Source organism: Rousettus aegyptiacus, unplaced genomic scaffold, assembly GCF_014176215.1.
Source record: "Rousettus aegyptiacus isolate mRouAeg1 unplaced genomic scaffold, mRouAeg1.p scaffold_m13_p_3, whole genome shotgun sequence".
NCBI lineage: Eukaryota > Metazoa > Chordata > Mammalia > Chiroptera > Pteropodidae > Rousettus > Rousettus aegyptiacus.
The window spans coordinates 142,304,500-142,319,414 of NW_023416306.1; the positions used below are offsets into that span (position 1 = coordinate 142,304,500).

The 14,915-nt window shown below is 41.0% G+C and overlaps 2 protein-coding genes across 3 annotated transcripts in view; both read right to left on the reverse strand.

Annotated features, from left to right (window-relative positions):
• Nucleotides 1-966: 966 nt before the first annotated feature.
• GPR135 (G protein-coupled receptor 135) lies at nt 967-3,369 on the reverse strand. Its single transcript, XM_016162438.2, has one exon. It carries the CDS (start codon nt 3,223-3,225, stop codon nt 1,732-1,734), a length of 1,494 nt encoding a protein of 497 aa, XP_016017924.2. The 5' UTR covers nt 3,226-3,369; the 3' UTR covers nt 967-1,731.
• A 3,209-nt stretch (nt 3,370-6,578) lies between these two features.
• L3HYPDH (trans-L-3-hydroxyproline dehydratase) overlaps nt 6,579-14,915 on the reverse strand; it is an 8,865-nt gene continuing 528 nt past the window's right edge. The window contains exons 1-5 of one of the 2 annotated variants that reach the window (XM_016162420.2): nt 14,815-14,915; nt 11,090-11,259; nt 8,548-8,670; nt 8,320-8,457; nt 6,579-7,322 (exon numbers count right to left, since the gene is read on the reverse strand). The exon at nt 14,815-14,915 is cut by the window's right edge and continues 528 nt beyond it. In XM_016162420.2, the coding sequence (XP_016017906.2) occupies nt 7,197-7,322; nt 8,320-8,457; nt 8,548-8,670; nt 11,090-11,259; nt 14,815-14,915 (658 nt within the window). In that variant the 3' untranslated portion in view covers nt 6,579-7,196. The remainder of the gene's footprint in view (nt 7,323-8,319; nt 8,458-8,547; nt 8,671-11,089; nt 11,260-14,814) is intronic. The other variant, XM_036239574.1, reaches the window with a different exon arrangement.

The window sequence follows — 14,915 nt, forward strand, 5'->3', positions numbered from 1 at the left end:
GTGGTAAGATATCCACAGATAATTTATAAACTTCTGATTGTGATGATGCCTTGAGAAGAAAAATGAAAATTTATTTAGTTCTGACACAAATCATATATTTCTATCTTTGATTACAAAATGACAGACACCCACCTATCATACAAAAATTTGAATACAATAAATATCGTAAATGCAAGAAAAAAAGGGGCAATTTCATACTGAAATTTTTATATGATAGTTGTTTCATATCTAATTTAAAATAATTAAGGTTGTGAAATATTGACGACAAGAGAGGCAAGGTGGAAAAAAGGAAAGAAAGAACGGAGAAAACAGAAAAACATTCATAAAATTCTGAGTAAATGGTTCTGTGTATAGTGGCCTTTAATGAGAAATTATACATACAGGAATCCTGATTTGTGCTTTTGAATTTTTTTGAAAGCATCTTTGTTTTACACATTTCTAAGGATATTTCAAGCTTGATTGAAGTACCTCTCTGACTTGCCTTATTAATACCCTATTACATATGATAATTCTATACGTCTTCTCCCTTTCTAATAGACTTTTTTTTTTTTTTTAGGTAAATCATGTCTACAAAGCAATGATCTTTTTTTAAAAAAAAGCAAATGTAACCAAACTGTCAAATATAGGAGAGTATAATCCTCTTGGAAAACTCTATGCTTATTCCAAGAATAAGGCCACTTCTTAAAATATTTTTAGAATTCTTCTTAAGAAACATCTTTAATTAGTTAAAAACCACATAGTAAAGTAAAATCTTGTTACTTTATAGAGCTCTCACTTTAATATATACTTTAAAAGGTGCCATTACTCACCTGATTCAATCAACTTGACTTCAAATTACATTTTTGGCTACATCCAAAAATTAATTTTCCTCAGAAGACAAAGATTTTTCTACCATGAAAGTTATTTTTTTAAAAACATGAAAGCATTCTGAGAGGGGCATCCTCAAAAATATTAGAAACAAAAGAAGCTGGTTAGAGTAAGGGTTAAGCCTTAAAGCTTGCCAAGGCAGATAATTTTGGGGTTGGGATAAAAAAACATTAATTTTTAAGTATAACCTCGGAATACTTTTTTAAACAGCCATATTTATTTTCATATTCCAGATGGTTGAACTTATGGTAATAAAACACATTTTCAAAATCCTAAAATTGTTTTAAATGGGATATGAATTTTAAATTTGCTGCAAAGATTTTTAGAAGGTTAGAGTGTGGAGGAAGTGCACCAAAGTGTGTAAAGAATTTTTCACTCCCAACCTAAGCACCCAAAGCATGTGTCAGAGGTGCAAGTTCTAGAAATGTGAAGTTCTGTTGAATGCTGGTGATTTAGAGGGACCTTCAAGCAATTAATTCTGAGAGTCTTCGAGATTCTTCCCTGAAACTCTCTGTATTTGAACAAATACTGATTGCATTCAATGATTTTGTTTCTTTATTTCACAGTGTCATTCCTGTAATATGAGCTTTTCGGTAATCGTGAATTTTATTTTAGTCATTTTTGGCACAATGCTTGGGTTGTGTGGTTTGAGATTGTTTTAATTTTTACATTTTACATTCATTTTGGCACTTTTGAAGAAGGGGACATTGCCTCGTATGTTGTTTGGGGAACATAGTATGCCTTCCCCCTGTCTCCTTTTTTAAATGTTTGGCTTTATGAAATACACGATTCTCCCTGGAACCCTGTATCATTAAACGAAGAGGGTAAAAATTTGCCTTCACAAGCTGTGCATTTCAACCCCTCTTAGAGGCTGGTATCCCTGGCTTCGGATTTAGGCTGTTTGGCCACTCCTGTCACCAGCTCTGGTGGCCCTTCCCGGCAGAAAAGTACAACTGGATTTTTGTGAGCCCATAAGGCCATGTCCCCTCCCAACCCGCTGGTCGGATTGGAAGAAGGCAACCTGCCACAGGTCCCCAGTCGGTTGGCATAGCGGTTTCGAAGGCGACTGCGCGTTCTGGCCTGCAGGCCCGGGTCCTGGTTGGGCAGGAAAGCGTCCACATTCCTAGTCCGGTAACCCTCCTCCCGGCTGCGCCCTAGGAGCATCGAAATGTTGGGATTGCGAATAGCATAGATGACAGGGTTGATGGCCCCATTGGCCCAGGTCAGCCAGAGAGCCACCACGTTGAGAAGCGAGGGGGCCTGCGTGGCCTGGGCCTGCCGGGCGGCGGCCAGCAGCACCAGGAAGCAGTAGGGCCCCCAGCAGCAGATGACGAAGACAATCATAATGAGCACGGTGGTGGCGGTGCGCACCTCGCTGAAGAAGCGCAGCACGCGCGCGTAGGTGGTCATGGGCCGCACGCGCACGTCGGACAGGCGCACCGCCCGGCAGATGTGGTAGTGGCAGAAGCACATGAGCAGGAAGGGCAGCAGGTAGCAGGCCACCACCAGTCCCACGCTGTAGGCCGCGCCCAGCTGTTCAGGGTCGGGGGACGTCCGGTACAGGCAGCCGTGGAAACTCTGCGCCGCGGGGGGCTCCCGAGGCGCGCGGAGCAGGTCCCAGGGCAAGGAGAAGCCCAGGGCCACCAGCCAGGCGCCCGCCAGCAGCTGCAGCGCACGGCGGCGACCGATCTTCTCCCGGGGCGGCCGCACGATGGCGCAGTAACGGTCGAGCGAGATGAGGGCTACGCTAAGCGTGGACACGATGCCGAAGCACGAGCTGAAGAAGCGGCTGGCGGCACAAAATCCGCGCCAGGGCCCCGCGGCGGCGGCGGCGGGCGGCGGGTCCCCGCGGGGCGTGAAGAGGTCCAGGAAGGCGGCGGGCAGGCAGAGCAGCGCCGTGAGCAGATCCGACAGGGACAGGGACAGGATGAAGGCGTTGGTGACGGTGCGGAGCTGCCGGTGCTTCACGATCACCCCCATCACCGCGCAGTTGCCCAGGCTAGACAGCAGGAAGATGAGCAGGAGGACGAGCGCCTGGGCCGCCACAGCCGCCCCGTGCGACAGCGGCGGAGCGGCCTCGGGGCCCAGCGGCGGCCTCTCCGCCTCCCCCGCAGCCCCGTGCGGGCCGAGGCCGCCGCCAGCCCAGGCGCCAGGGCTGTCGCCTCCGCTCGCGTCGCTCTGGTTCCCCAGCGCCGCGGCCGCCGCGGGAGCCACGGTGCTGAAGGAGAGCACCGCCGCCGCCGTCACCGCAGGGGAAGTCCCGCCAGGTGTGGCGGCTGCGGAGGGGGAGCCCGGGTGCGGGCTGCCGGGCAAGGCCAAGCTCACTGGCGGGCGGCCCGGCGGCGGCTGGTCCTCCATGGGGCCCCGCGGGTCTGCTCATCCCGCACCGGGGGAGGCGGCCTCAAGCCGGAGGGGGGCCCGGGGCCTGGGCGAGAGGCCGCTGCCGAGAGGCGGGCGCGGCCGGAGGGGTGGCTGTCGCCCCGGACCTGGCGGAACCTTTGACGTGGGTTCCAGGCGTTGCCGAGGGAACCGCGTGTTTACGCAGGAGCGCGGGGCGGGACGCCAGCCAAGTACCTTCCGAAAAGCCAGCGTACAACATCACTCCTCTTCTCCCCCCCTCCCGAGGATGCCCAGCCAGGGGGGTCTGGGGTCCAGACTGGGCCAAGTCGACCTCCTCAGGGGACACTGCTTGGCCAGATAAAGCGGGACTAGGACCTCATATAAAAGGCCACATTTGGCAAGGGTTCATTCATATTCAACCTCTCCCGTTGGATACAAATGCCCTACAGGGAGGCTTTTGTGGAGGATGCTTTGCTCCCTGTGGATGTTTCTGGCATATGCAGGTAGGGAAGGAATCAACAACCTGACCTAAAAAACTATCCAGCCATCTGAAACTTGAGGGACAGAATAATTTAAACCAGGTTCTCAAACTTGAGCGTGCAACAGTCACCTAAAGGGCTTGCTAAAACACAAGTAACAGGGGCCCAATCCCAGAGTTCCAGATTCAGTAGGTCTGGGGTCCTCTCCTAGAATTTGCATTTCTAACAAGTTCCCAGGTGGTAATTATGTAGCTGGTTGGAGGACAACACTTAGAGTACCACTGATGTAGTGTGCTTGTTAAAATGCAGATTCACTGGCTGACTGCCAATATCACCAGGATGGGCCCATGAATCTAAACCCCATAGGTGATTCTGATTCTGATATAAGACATGTAGCTCAGAAAATGGCACCACTTTCCATCTAGCTTATAAGCCAAAAACTTAGGATTCTTTTTAGATAAATTCTTCTTCCTCACAACTAGCCCATGTCCAATCGCCAAGACCAGGAAATTTTACTTGTTAAATATCTTTGTATCCATTTACTTCCTCTATTGCTTTATCCTCCACCTGAATCTTAGCTCTCATCCTCTCTTCTTTGGACTACTGCTGTCACCTCTTGATTGGGTCTCCCCACATCCAGCCCCTTCTCTACACTATAGGTAGAATGCTCTTTAAAATAAAATAAATTTGATCATGCCATTCACTTATTTAAATTCTTCAACTGGCTTTCTCCATTTAATTTAGAATAGGACCCCAATCCTTAATGTTTCCTACAAGGCACTACATGATTTGACATCTGCTTCCTCTCTAGCCTCATTTGGGTCCATTTTCTTTCTTTCGTGCTCCATTCCAGTTACACTGGCCTTGTGCAAGTTACTGAAACCTTCCATCTTAGGGCATTGGCACTTGCTATCCCCTCTACCTGAAAAACTCCACCCCACTCCCCAATTCGCTTGCATCACCATCTTCACATGAATGTTAGTTTTTCAGGGGAAGGCTTCCTTGGCTTGTAGAACACACCACTGTCCATAATTATTATTATTATTTTTTTATGATTAAGCATTACTTGCCTCCCACTGTAAACCATAGACTCTGTGAAGCCAAGAACTTTGGTGTTTTTCGTTTGTTTTTTCCTGTTTTTGTTTTGTTTTTAGATCTCTAGCACTTAACACTCTGGAAAACTGCTAGATACACAAAATAATTAATTTTTGAGTGATTGTAGGAGAATCCGGCAACTGAGGGACCAGTTGATCAGTTAAGAAAAGACAATGTAATAGCACAGGGAAAAGTGAAAGAGTCTGAAATAAGGCATTTATAGTGAAGAGGAGAAGAAATTGTAAAAAGGTAGTGTATGAATTAGGGACTTCGGATATAAGAAATACAAACACAGCACTGTCTCACTTAGGCAAAAAGGAATTTGCTGAGGAACAGGAGAGTTCAAATTGCAAAAGGATAGTCTTACAGACAGCCTTTTCCTCCAGGTGGGGAGCTAACAGGCTTTTCACGTATTTCAGAGATAAAAGAAGAAGTTGTCAGGGAGTGGAGACTCACCTGTAACACCTGGGTCCAAATGGGTAATTAAAAAGATTAGTTAAAAAGTTTTTCTCCCCAAACGGTAGTCCTACCACCAGCATCAACATCATCTAGGAGCTTGAAATGCCCCAAACCATGCCTAATAAGAGAGAATTCACATTTTAAGATCCCCAGGTAGTTCATACATACATTGAAGTATGAGGAGCATTGCCCTAAAGAGGGATGTTATGGAATTTGTGGGGTTTGAGGGATGAACAGAAGGGTGCCACAACTCTTATGGAGTCTGGGGGACTTGGGACAAAATGCATTGCAAGTTCATGATGAAGAAGAGGAAATGGATTTGGGCCCACACAATTGCAGGACCTGGCGGGTACTAATGGGAACTGGGTACTAATATAATTGGCTTTGAGAGCCTCTGTGAGTGGCTCTGTGACTGAGCTCAGCACAAAGGGAATGGAGGTTCTGCCTCTAAAATGTACCATACTTGCCTGCCAGGAGCAAGCAGCAGTGTCCGCCATGGATTGTATAAACTCTTGGGTGACCAATAGATTTGACAGATTAAGCATAGTTTCCAATGAGTAATGAGGTAGCAACCAGATTGCAATAGTTAAATAGCAAAAGGAAGATGAGAAAATGTACCCAATGAGCAGAGAGTCAGGAATCCAGAAGCCTGACTACAAAAGGAAGGAAATAGAGGTAACAGCAAGCTAGAATGGGAAGGTAGACACAGGATGTTTCTGTCATTTTGTTTATCATGAACTCACGTCACTATTTAGAGGAAAGAACCAGTGAGCAGAAGGAGGTTGCTTGAAAGAGGTTAATTGATGAAGCAAAACCCTTACCAAAGATGGAAAGGGATAAATGTGAGCAATTTTTAGAAGATGGAATCAACGAGGCTTTGTGACTGATTAAACATGTGGAGGTGAGAGGAGGAGTTAATTTCCTTAGTGTTTTTGACTCTAAGAGAGATGGGGCAGAGTACAGAAGGAATGAACATTATTACAAGAGTTTGTCTCTGGTTTGGATTAGAATTCAAGAAGATTTAGGCAATACATTTTTTTTTAACATTCAAGAAGTGTAACATTTTTTATTAAAATATGTATCTTAGAACAAGCTCTGTCCTATCTTAGAAGTGGAGGAAGGAGGAAAATACAGGACTTGGAGCTAAAAGTATTAGATTTACAGCCTTTAATGTGACCTTAAGAGAGAGTTATTTAATATGTCTTACTTGCATTTCATATATATATAAAGGAGATAAAAATAGTAGCACACCATAGGAAGGACAGAGAGAAAGGTTTGCCCTGGAATAGTTGGTAAGGGGTGCACTGTAGACAATTTTAAAACAATAATAAAATTGACTACAAGTCAGTCTGCTTTTTTATTATTATCATGTACTGACAATTTTAAACAATCAGTGATGAAATACTTCTCATTCTTGGTTGCCATGGGATAATGCACATTCTGTAGTGTACTTCATTAAAGTAGAAGATATATGTGTGGCAAAATGCTATAAAATATAACTTTTAAAGTATGTATCTTCAAATTAATGTGGCTTGAAATTTGGAGAGAAGACTAAAATAATGAACTTGTAAGAGTCATTGTGAGAGCTACAATTCAAGCTATTATTCAAAGAACATTTAAAACAAAATATTGTAGCAATTATCATAGAGTAGTATTTTAAAATAAGAACTAAGGCTTTAGTTTTACCTGATATGTTAATAACTAGAAAAATATTCTGAATTTTTGGCATTGTATATATTAGAGATAAGTGAGATTTATACTGTGTATATATATATATATATATATATGTGCAAATATGAGGTATAATGACTTTATATTTAGCCACAGTGTACCATTTTAGAAAGAACGGGAGTTAGCTTATATGTACAATTTGGAAATAGGTTTCCACATAATTTATATAAAAATTACCTAAAGATAATTATTGTTTTAAAAGAAAGCCCTTAAAAATCACAGAAGTCACTTGAGAAGAAATCCATCCTTCAGTGGGTCATCGTCTTCTACTATAAAACTTGCTGTACCTGTGTAATGGGCTCGTCCAGATACTTCCACTATAACAGCATTAAAGTCACCACATTTTGCTTCCTGAGAAAAGAAAATGAAAGAAGTATAATATCAAACTACTGCACTCACATTATATCTGGCCTAAAAGTTATATTCTTGATATCTATCATTTTAAAGAAAACCCAAGAGTTAATCCAATAGGCAATGAAAGGTTTTTAAGGACAGTAACCTGATCAGATTTGTGTTTTAGATAAGTTTAGTTGTAAAGTAGGGGACAAATTTGAGAGTAGAGAGACTAGACACTCAGAACCCTGTTAAGAGGTAGCCTTAATCCATTGATTGAATCCAGAGTCACTAGCATAGTTTTTAGTGAGGGTGGAGAAAAAATATAGAGATACTTCAGAGGTAGAATTGACAGGCCTAGGTACTGATATATATGGAAACTGAGGAATATGAATAAGTTTAATATGACCATAGCTTCTAGCTTGGAAGTGAAGCTGGTGCTACCAATTAACCATGTTGGGGAATGAGGCGGGAGAGGCACATTTCGGAAGGAAGGGAGAGAGGGAGGGAGAGAGGACTTTTTAATAAGTTGAGTTAGAGATATCTCTGGAACAATCATTTAGTGATGAGTTTAAGTAGACAATTGGGACTACAAGTGTTAGACTCATCATCAGTGGATGGTTGAGAGCTGAAGCTTCAGAAGTGAATGAAATTGCCCACTGGCAACAACTTGCAGATAAGATGAGAAGGAAGTTAAGGATAAAATACCGGGGACCCCTAAATGGAAGGATAGGAAAAGGAAGCTAGGGCAGGGAAAAAGATGCAGAAGGTATTGTCAGAGTGCCTGCAAAAGCCCTGATTGAGAGGGTAGGAAACTGGTGCAATTGAAAATGTTCTGGCAAGTATAATTAATAACAAACTGAGAACTAATATCCCGGCTGAACAGAAGTTTTATAGGCCTGTTTTAAAATTCTCTTCTGAGAGCTGAGTAAAGAAACTTACCTAACACCCAACTCATACCTCTTCATTTCAAAAGTAACACATTTACAAGTGAGAAGCTAAGGGTGTCACTCACCCTCACAGCCTTCCCTGTGAATACTGAGCCAGTCGTACTGCTTTTAAAGGCTCTCGTCTGGTTCAGTTCTAGAAGCCCCTTGTGATACTGTAAGGCAATTCGGGCTGTCACTCCTGAGCCAGTAGGACTTCTGTCAACCTGTTCCAGAATAAATGAAGATGAGAGTGTTCACAGTGTTCTAGTTCCATATTACCAGGCTTTTGTGTCTAAAAATTGCAGTTTTAATACCTGTTCATCTGCAAACACACAGATGTTGATGGTTGGTTCCTCACTATAAGGATCTTTTCCATCTGTTAATATAGTTCCGTATAGAAAGCCAAGGTCTTCACTATCAGGATGAGTAATTTTAAACTACAAATGACAAAAAATTATCAACCACATATAAAATAAATATTTTGATTAAAATTTATTTTTTAAATAATGTATATAAGGTACTCAGTATAACTTCTACCTTTATCATTTTTAAAATACCTTTTGGATCAAGGCACTAAATACTAGAAATTATGTCTTTGTCTAGATGAATAAACATAGTTTGACTGGAAGCTATAATTCTTACCATACTTTGAGTCCTTTTTAAGGAGCTTGCTCTGCACATAGCCTCTATTAAAGGAATAGTCCTATTTTATACACACATACTCAAACCCACACACTCTTTGAATCACTGACCCCAGGACGGTCAGTCCACAGGTTGGACATGGCTGCTCAAACAGGAGGAGCTAAAGTAGTTATATCCTCACTCTCAGGAGCTCGAAGGGGATAATGTGGAAAAATCAATCAGTATCTAGAGCATTGATAGACACAAGGACAGTGAAAGGCCATGAGCAAGCAAAAGTTATAAGAATACAGAAACAATCAGGTAAGAGAAACAATTGGATGAACAAAAAAAAAATGTAAAGAATGAAGGTAATTGTTATCATGAAAAGCAGCAGACATAGAGAAAAGCAGCAATGATAGTGAGGCTAAATCACATCAATGGGAAAGCATAGGCCTAAATGTGAAATGTTTCCTGTTCTCAGAAGTCTGGTTGTTTAGTTTTTCCTGGATTTCTATAATGTCTGATAGTTTGACCGAGATTACTATAATCTTACTTCCACAGTTAGTACATTTCACTACCACTTATCTGTTATTTAAAGCAACGGAATAAATTTGGATCCTTAAAATCCAGAGTCTATCTATAACCAAGTTAAAGAGGCCTGCATACTGGAACTTTGTTCTTTGTCCTCTTAAAGCCCTTATGCCCCGCCTCCACTCCAAAACCATTTCAACATCACACTGTTCACAGGCATGCTTTCCCCACTAGACCAAGCTCTTTGAAGGTAGGCTTTGTTCTTTCTTTGGGTCTCCAGCATCTAGCACAGTGTCTAATGTACTGTAAGTTCTTGGTAAGTAAATGTTTGTTTAAAAGTGAATGAATGAAGATGAATTTTTCCCACTCCATGGCCTTTCCCTAAATCAACATCAGCAGTATGGATGGTCAGGAATTCACAACATAGTTCTGCTGCCTGATTCATCCCTAATACAACTTTTTTTTCATATTTTTCTCAGAATCCCTTCTCCTGCAAAGACCACCTTTTGTGACCTTGGTGAGAAGTTTAAACTTCAATGAAAAGTGCAAAATTACTCCTTCTATTAAGAAAACTATGCCTTTTCCTCTTGATTTCATTGAAGGTAAGGTGAAATTATTTTATACCAAATTGTTAACTCAAACTATTAACTGTCTGCTTAATGAAACAGAAAATTGACGTAAATTCAGAGCTTCAGAAGTTACTATGATAAAATAACTCTACATATTGATATTGACAGTACTGGAAAAATGATAATTTAGAACAAAAATTTATTTTTTTAATTTTATTAAGTTATAAATTATGTTAAATCAAAACATCAGTTGTTAATTAGGCCGATTATATAATTATTAGTAAAAGTATGCTAGACACATTTTCACAAGTAATTTTTTACTTAGAATGATAATTAAATTTTCATTTGCTAAAACATTCAAATACTGTATATGAGTTTTATTTATAGGTCCCAATTTCAAGGTAAAATGGCAGACTGGTGCTAGAAAAGAAAGAATATTCTAAACTTGTGTATGATCTAAATTGATTTTACCAGAATAGTTTTCTCAAGCCAAAACTAGGGTTACTTGAGTAGTTATTTAACTAACTTTGTAGCAATATAGGGAAAAAACCACTAATTAGGAATTATTGTTCTCTGTGAAATAACAGAAAGTCTAATCAGATTTCATGAAATCCATTTTGTAAGCTATATTTTACATTCATTATTTTCAAGTTTTGTAGAATGACTACACATAGCAAGTCATATGCATTTCGAATTAATAGAATGCTATATGATACTTTTACTATATGCTTAAATAACCACAAATTATATTAGTATATATATTATTAAAGTTAGTAATAGTTATCATTATTGAATATTTATTACGGGCTAGGCATTATTCTAAGTCTTTGATCTGTATTGACTTATTTCATTCTTCTAACACTCTGTGAAGCAGGCATTTCATAATTTCCATTTTATAGATAAGGAAAACAGGTACATGGAGGTTATGTAATTTGTTCAAAGTTACAAAAGTTACAAGTGGCAAAGCTAGAACTCACTGGCAGTCATGCTCTAGAGCCTAAGATTCAAACCCTATTCTTAGTATTACTAGTAATTTAAATGTATAGATATTTAATTGTCTGTATGGATGTGTCATTTATATTCCCTCCATGCCACAGAGGAAGGCATTTGTTACAATGGCAGCAACTGTACTGACCTGAGCTGTCACTGCTTTCGTCACTGCAGTCGCTGCATCCACAAGGTCCCTTGTCTTTGCTGAACCAACATCAAGTCCTAACTTTTCAGCACTAACAAATGCATAAAATGCACCACCATATGCAATGTCCACCACCAACTTTTCATGACCAGGAATATCCACTGGGAGATCTGAAAAAGATGTGTTAAATAAATTGGTTTTAGTATTTTAGCAATAAAGTTCATAGAATTTTTAATATGTGTATTTGGGGGATATTTCTTCCTATAATGAAAAGGAAGGAAACAAAAATTCATCTGTAAAATGAGTAGGCATCAGGTAAAGAATAATAGACCTTTAGCTAAGGGCATCTTTCTATCTTTAACTTGATGTTTGCATAAGTTAATGAACATATCGTTACCATGTTTTCCCTAGATCATACATACATATTTGTTAAGAATTCTGACGATCTTTTCTAGAAAATAGCATAGAGACAGAGAGAAGGAAACCCCTGGGACATCAACGTGTGAAAACTATGAAGGAAAATGTCGGTCCCCTCTCATGCTACTAGGAATGGTTTAAAATAGTGCAGTTTCAGATTCCTATTCACAAATTGTTTTTTTTTCTTGAACTGCAATGCCAAAACAAAACAAAAAAATTTTTTTTCGTGTATGTTATATACAAATGCTTATTATGTATTTTCATCTCATGAAAGTATCCTGTAGGCAAATATTCAGAATAAAGCCATTGTGGAATCACTGACCTTTATGATATTATTTTGCATCAGGGTTTTTGAGTATTCTAAGTCCTCGACAAATCCAGAGTTTCACTTGAAGATCAGTTGTTTGAAATCATAAACTGGTATTTCCAAATGAATGGGGCTAGATAATATTTTGAAACATTAAACCTGTTTCCCCCTCCTCAAATTTTCCTCTTTCTCCTCCCCAATTCAAGTGGGCTTGGCAATTACAGTCTCTGGGGAGAGGCGTATGGCAGGGGAGAAAGCAGGTTTTATGGAAAATCTAAGATCTCACAGGAGAGATTTGTTGGCAAAGGAGCATCCCATAGAGAGGAATATTTCTCCTGGTCAATAGAGAAATTTTCTCTGGACTGAGGAAAGACTGAAGGTCCTGAGTGCAGAGGACCTGTGTTGACTTCCCCACAGCACCATGAGAGTCTTGGGGGTGGGACAGAGGCAGCAATGGGGCAGGAACAGAGACCACGTGAACAGGGCAGACAGTGTTTCGCTGGTTACCTGTGTAAGCTGAGGACCAAAAGGTTCTCCTCAAGTCCTTGGCTCTTTTCAGAAAACTTCGCTCACATATATGCCAAGAAAAGGGGTAGCACATGGAGGGATCAGGCTAAGTCAACCAATAGGACAGAGTGAGGTCTCAAATTCAGAAATTAAATTGTGGAAAATAAAATATTTATAGCATTCCTGAATTTACACAGTCATACAAAGGTGCCAACCAGTATGCTCTCAGCTACAGGCTAGCCCACAGAGACTTTTTTTTTACATGTGATGTGTAAAAACATAGCAAATTTATCATCAGAAGAGTAAAACATGCTTGTGGAACTTAACAGTAAAACTGAATGAAAAAGGTCTTTATCTGGATGCTGATGCAACATGAAAAGTATGTTTAATGAAAGGAAAATGAGGAATTATATGGAAATGAGGGACTTCTGGAGAGCTAAGCCAAGTGAATCTTTTTTGGTGTTCTCATGTGTAAAATGGGCTATTCCCTCCCCAAAGCGTTCATTTGAGAATTCCATGTGATAAAGTGGAGGGGGAAAGAGGTGCGGGGATGGGGGGAAGTTTCTTGACATAGATTAAGAATGGAATGTTAACATTAAAGCCAAAAGTTTAATTTTCAGTGAGAATAGGACTCTTAAGAGGACAAGATATTTACATTTGTCCATCAGCATATTCTTTTCCAAATTTCATTGAAGTTACTCATTCAACGAATATTGACTACCTACTGTTCTGGCATTTGAATATAATGAACAAAACTCAAGAGTTTTCATTTTAGCAGGTGGAATGCAAATGGACTAACAATCCTCTGAGGTGGCTACTGTTGTCATTTTCATTTTACAGACATGACAGTGAGAAATAGAATTCACAAGGTTACCAAGATAGAGAGGGACAGAACAGTGATCTTGGTTGAACACTGTCAGTCTGTCTTTTTTGCATTTCCCAAGTAGACAATTTAGGATTTCATTTTCTTAGTGACTCAAAGGGAGCATTAATGCCCACTGATTATTGTACAGTCATGCAGTGATGCTTTCAGGAACTGCTGTGCTTGCCGGGTTGGCTCGCCTGTCCTTATCAGCCTGAATTGAGGTAGTTGGTGATCCTGCTGCCAGCTGTTTATTTCCCACAAAATATAAAGTGCTTCCCATTTGCTGCTGGGGTGGCCTAGGTAGTCCAGCTAGTTAAACTGTTGAGGTTTTTGAGATGCAATCCTAAACATAAACTCCCTCTAGTGTCCTCCCAGTTGCAGATGTGACATTGTTCTCTCCTTAAAAGTGGCACCAGTTTCCCAAGTGGCAGTCTTCATCAGCTTGAGTGTTTCTGCTGCCTGAGGTTGCTCTAAGACTGACATATGCCTGGGCCATTATGGCATCATTCACAATCAGGCTAATCTGGAATCCATATCCTTGAGGAGGATCAAAATCAAACTAACAGAATGATTTGCACGGCTTGAAGACTCAAAAAAAAAAAAAAAAAAGATGTGCTAACCCTACTCATGGCTGGACTAAATTAGCTCCCAGTTCAATCAATTCCAGTCATGACTACTAAAGCAACCTGACTGATAGAATTCAGCTCTTTAGAGGAATCTCCCTCTCTGTAAGGATAATAGTTATATAGAGCTGTTTTACATGACATACAGGCTCTATACTAGGGAACCGTCCAAAATCTTTTGAAGGCTCAGCATACCTAAAGAATTCTAACTCGCAACCCTATATATTCTGTAGTCTGTCCATAGGAACATTATATATATGCACACACATACATACATATGTATATGTGTATATATAAGTAGTGCCTTACATATTCTTTTTAATTTTCACACACAAAAAAATGACTCGACAAATGAAGCATAGGAACAGAGAGGTTAAGTAATTTGACTAAGGTTGCACAGCTTTACGGGGTTCTCAGGATTTGAGCCCACGCAATGTCTGTCCCTGTTTTAAAATATAAGAGAAGCAACATTGTTATCGTCACGATTTATAAACTACTTAGTTCATTCTCATTTAATTCTTCCCCCAAGAAATGGGGAAGCACTTTTTACAGATGAATTTTAGTAACTTGTGTTTTGTAAATTCTCGGGAGATTACCTCCCTGTATTCTGAGCCAGCCTGTAACTCTGGTACACTGGCTGTTCTTTACTCTTTCCCTGACCCTAGTGGACTTTGCTTTATTCAATTGTAAAATCCCTAGGTATGCTTGCCAAGTGGGGAATGAGACACGGAACAAGAGAAACGCGGAATTCTTTACTTCTAAGGGCTCTTTCAAGACCACAGGATAGATCTGCAGCATAATAGACCTGCATGCACCGCACAACTCCTCAGGGCTAAGATGCTGGCACACATCCGCAGTGATTTAGAATTACCTTTTCATTAACTGCAAAGGCTGTGGGGGTGCGTTACTTGCGTAGCGTGGCTTTTCGCCCAGGGAGTTAGTGTAGTTAGTTTTGTCTTCGGCTGCCGCCCCGCCCGCGACTGGGAGGGTCCCACCGGTTGGTTACCTGTGGCCAGCGCGAAGGCCGGGACGCTATGGAAGCGCACCGGGCCGCGACTGCGGCCGCCTTCGCACTCCACGAAGGCGGCCACCAGCCCGCATGGGCAG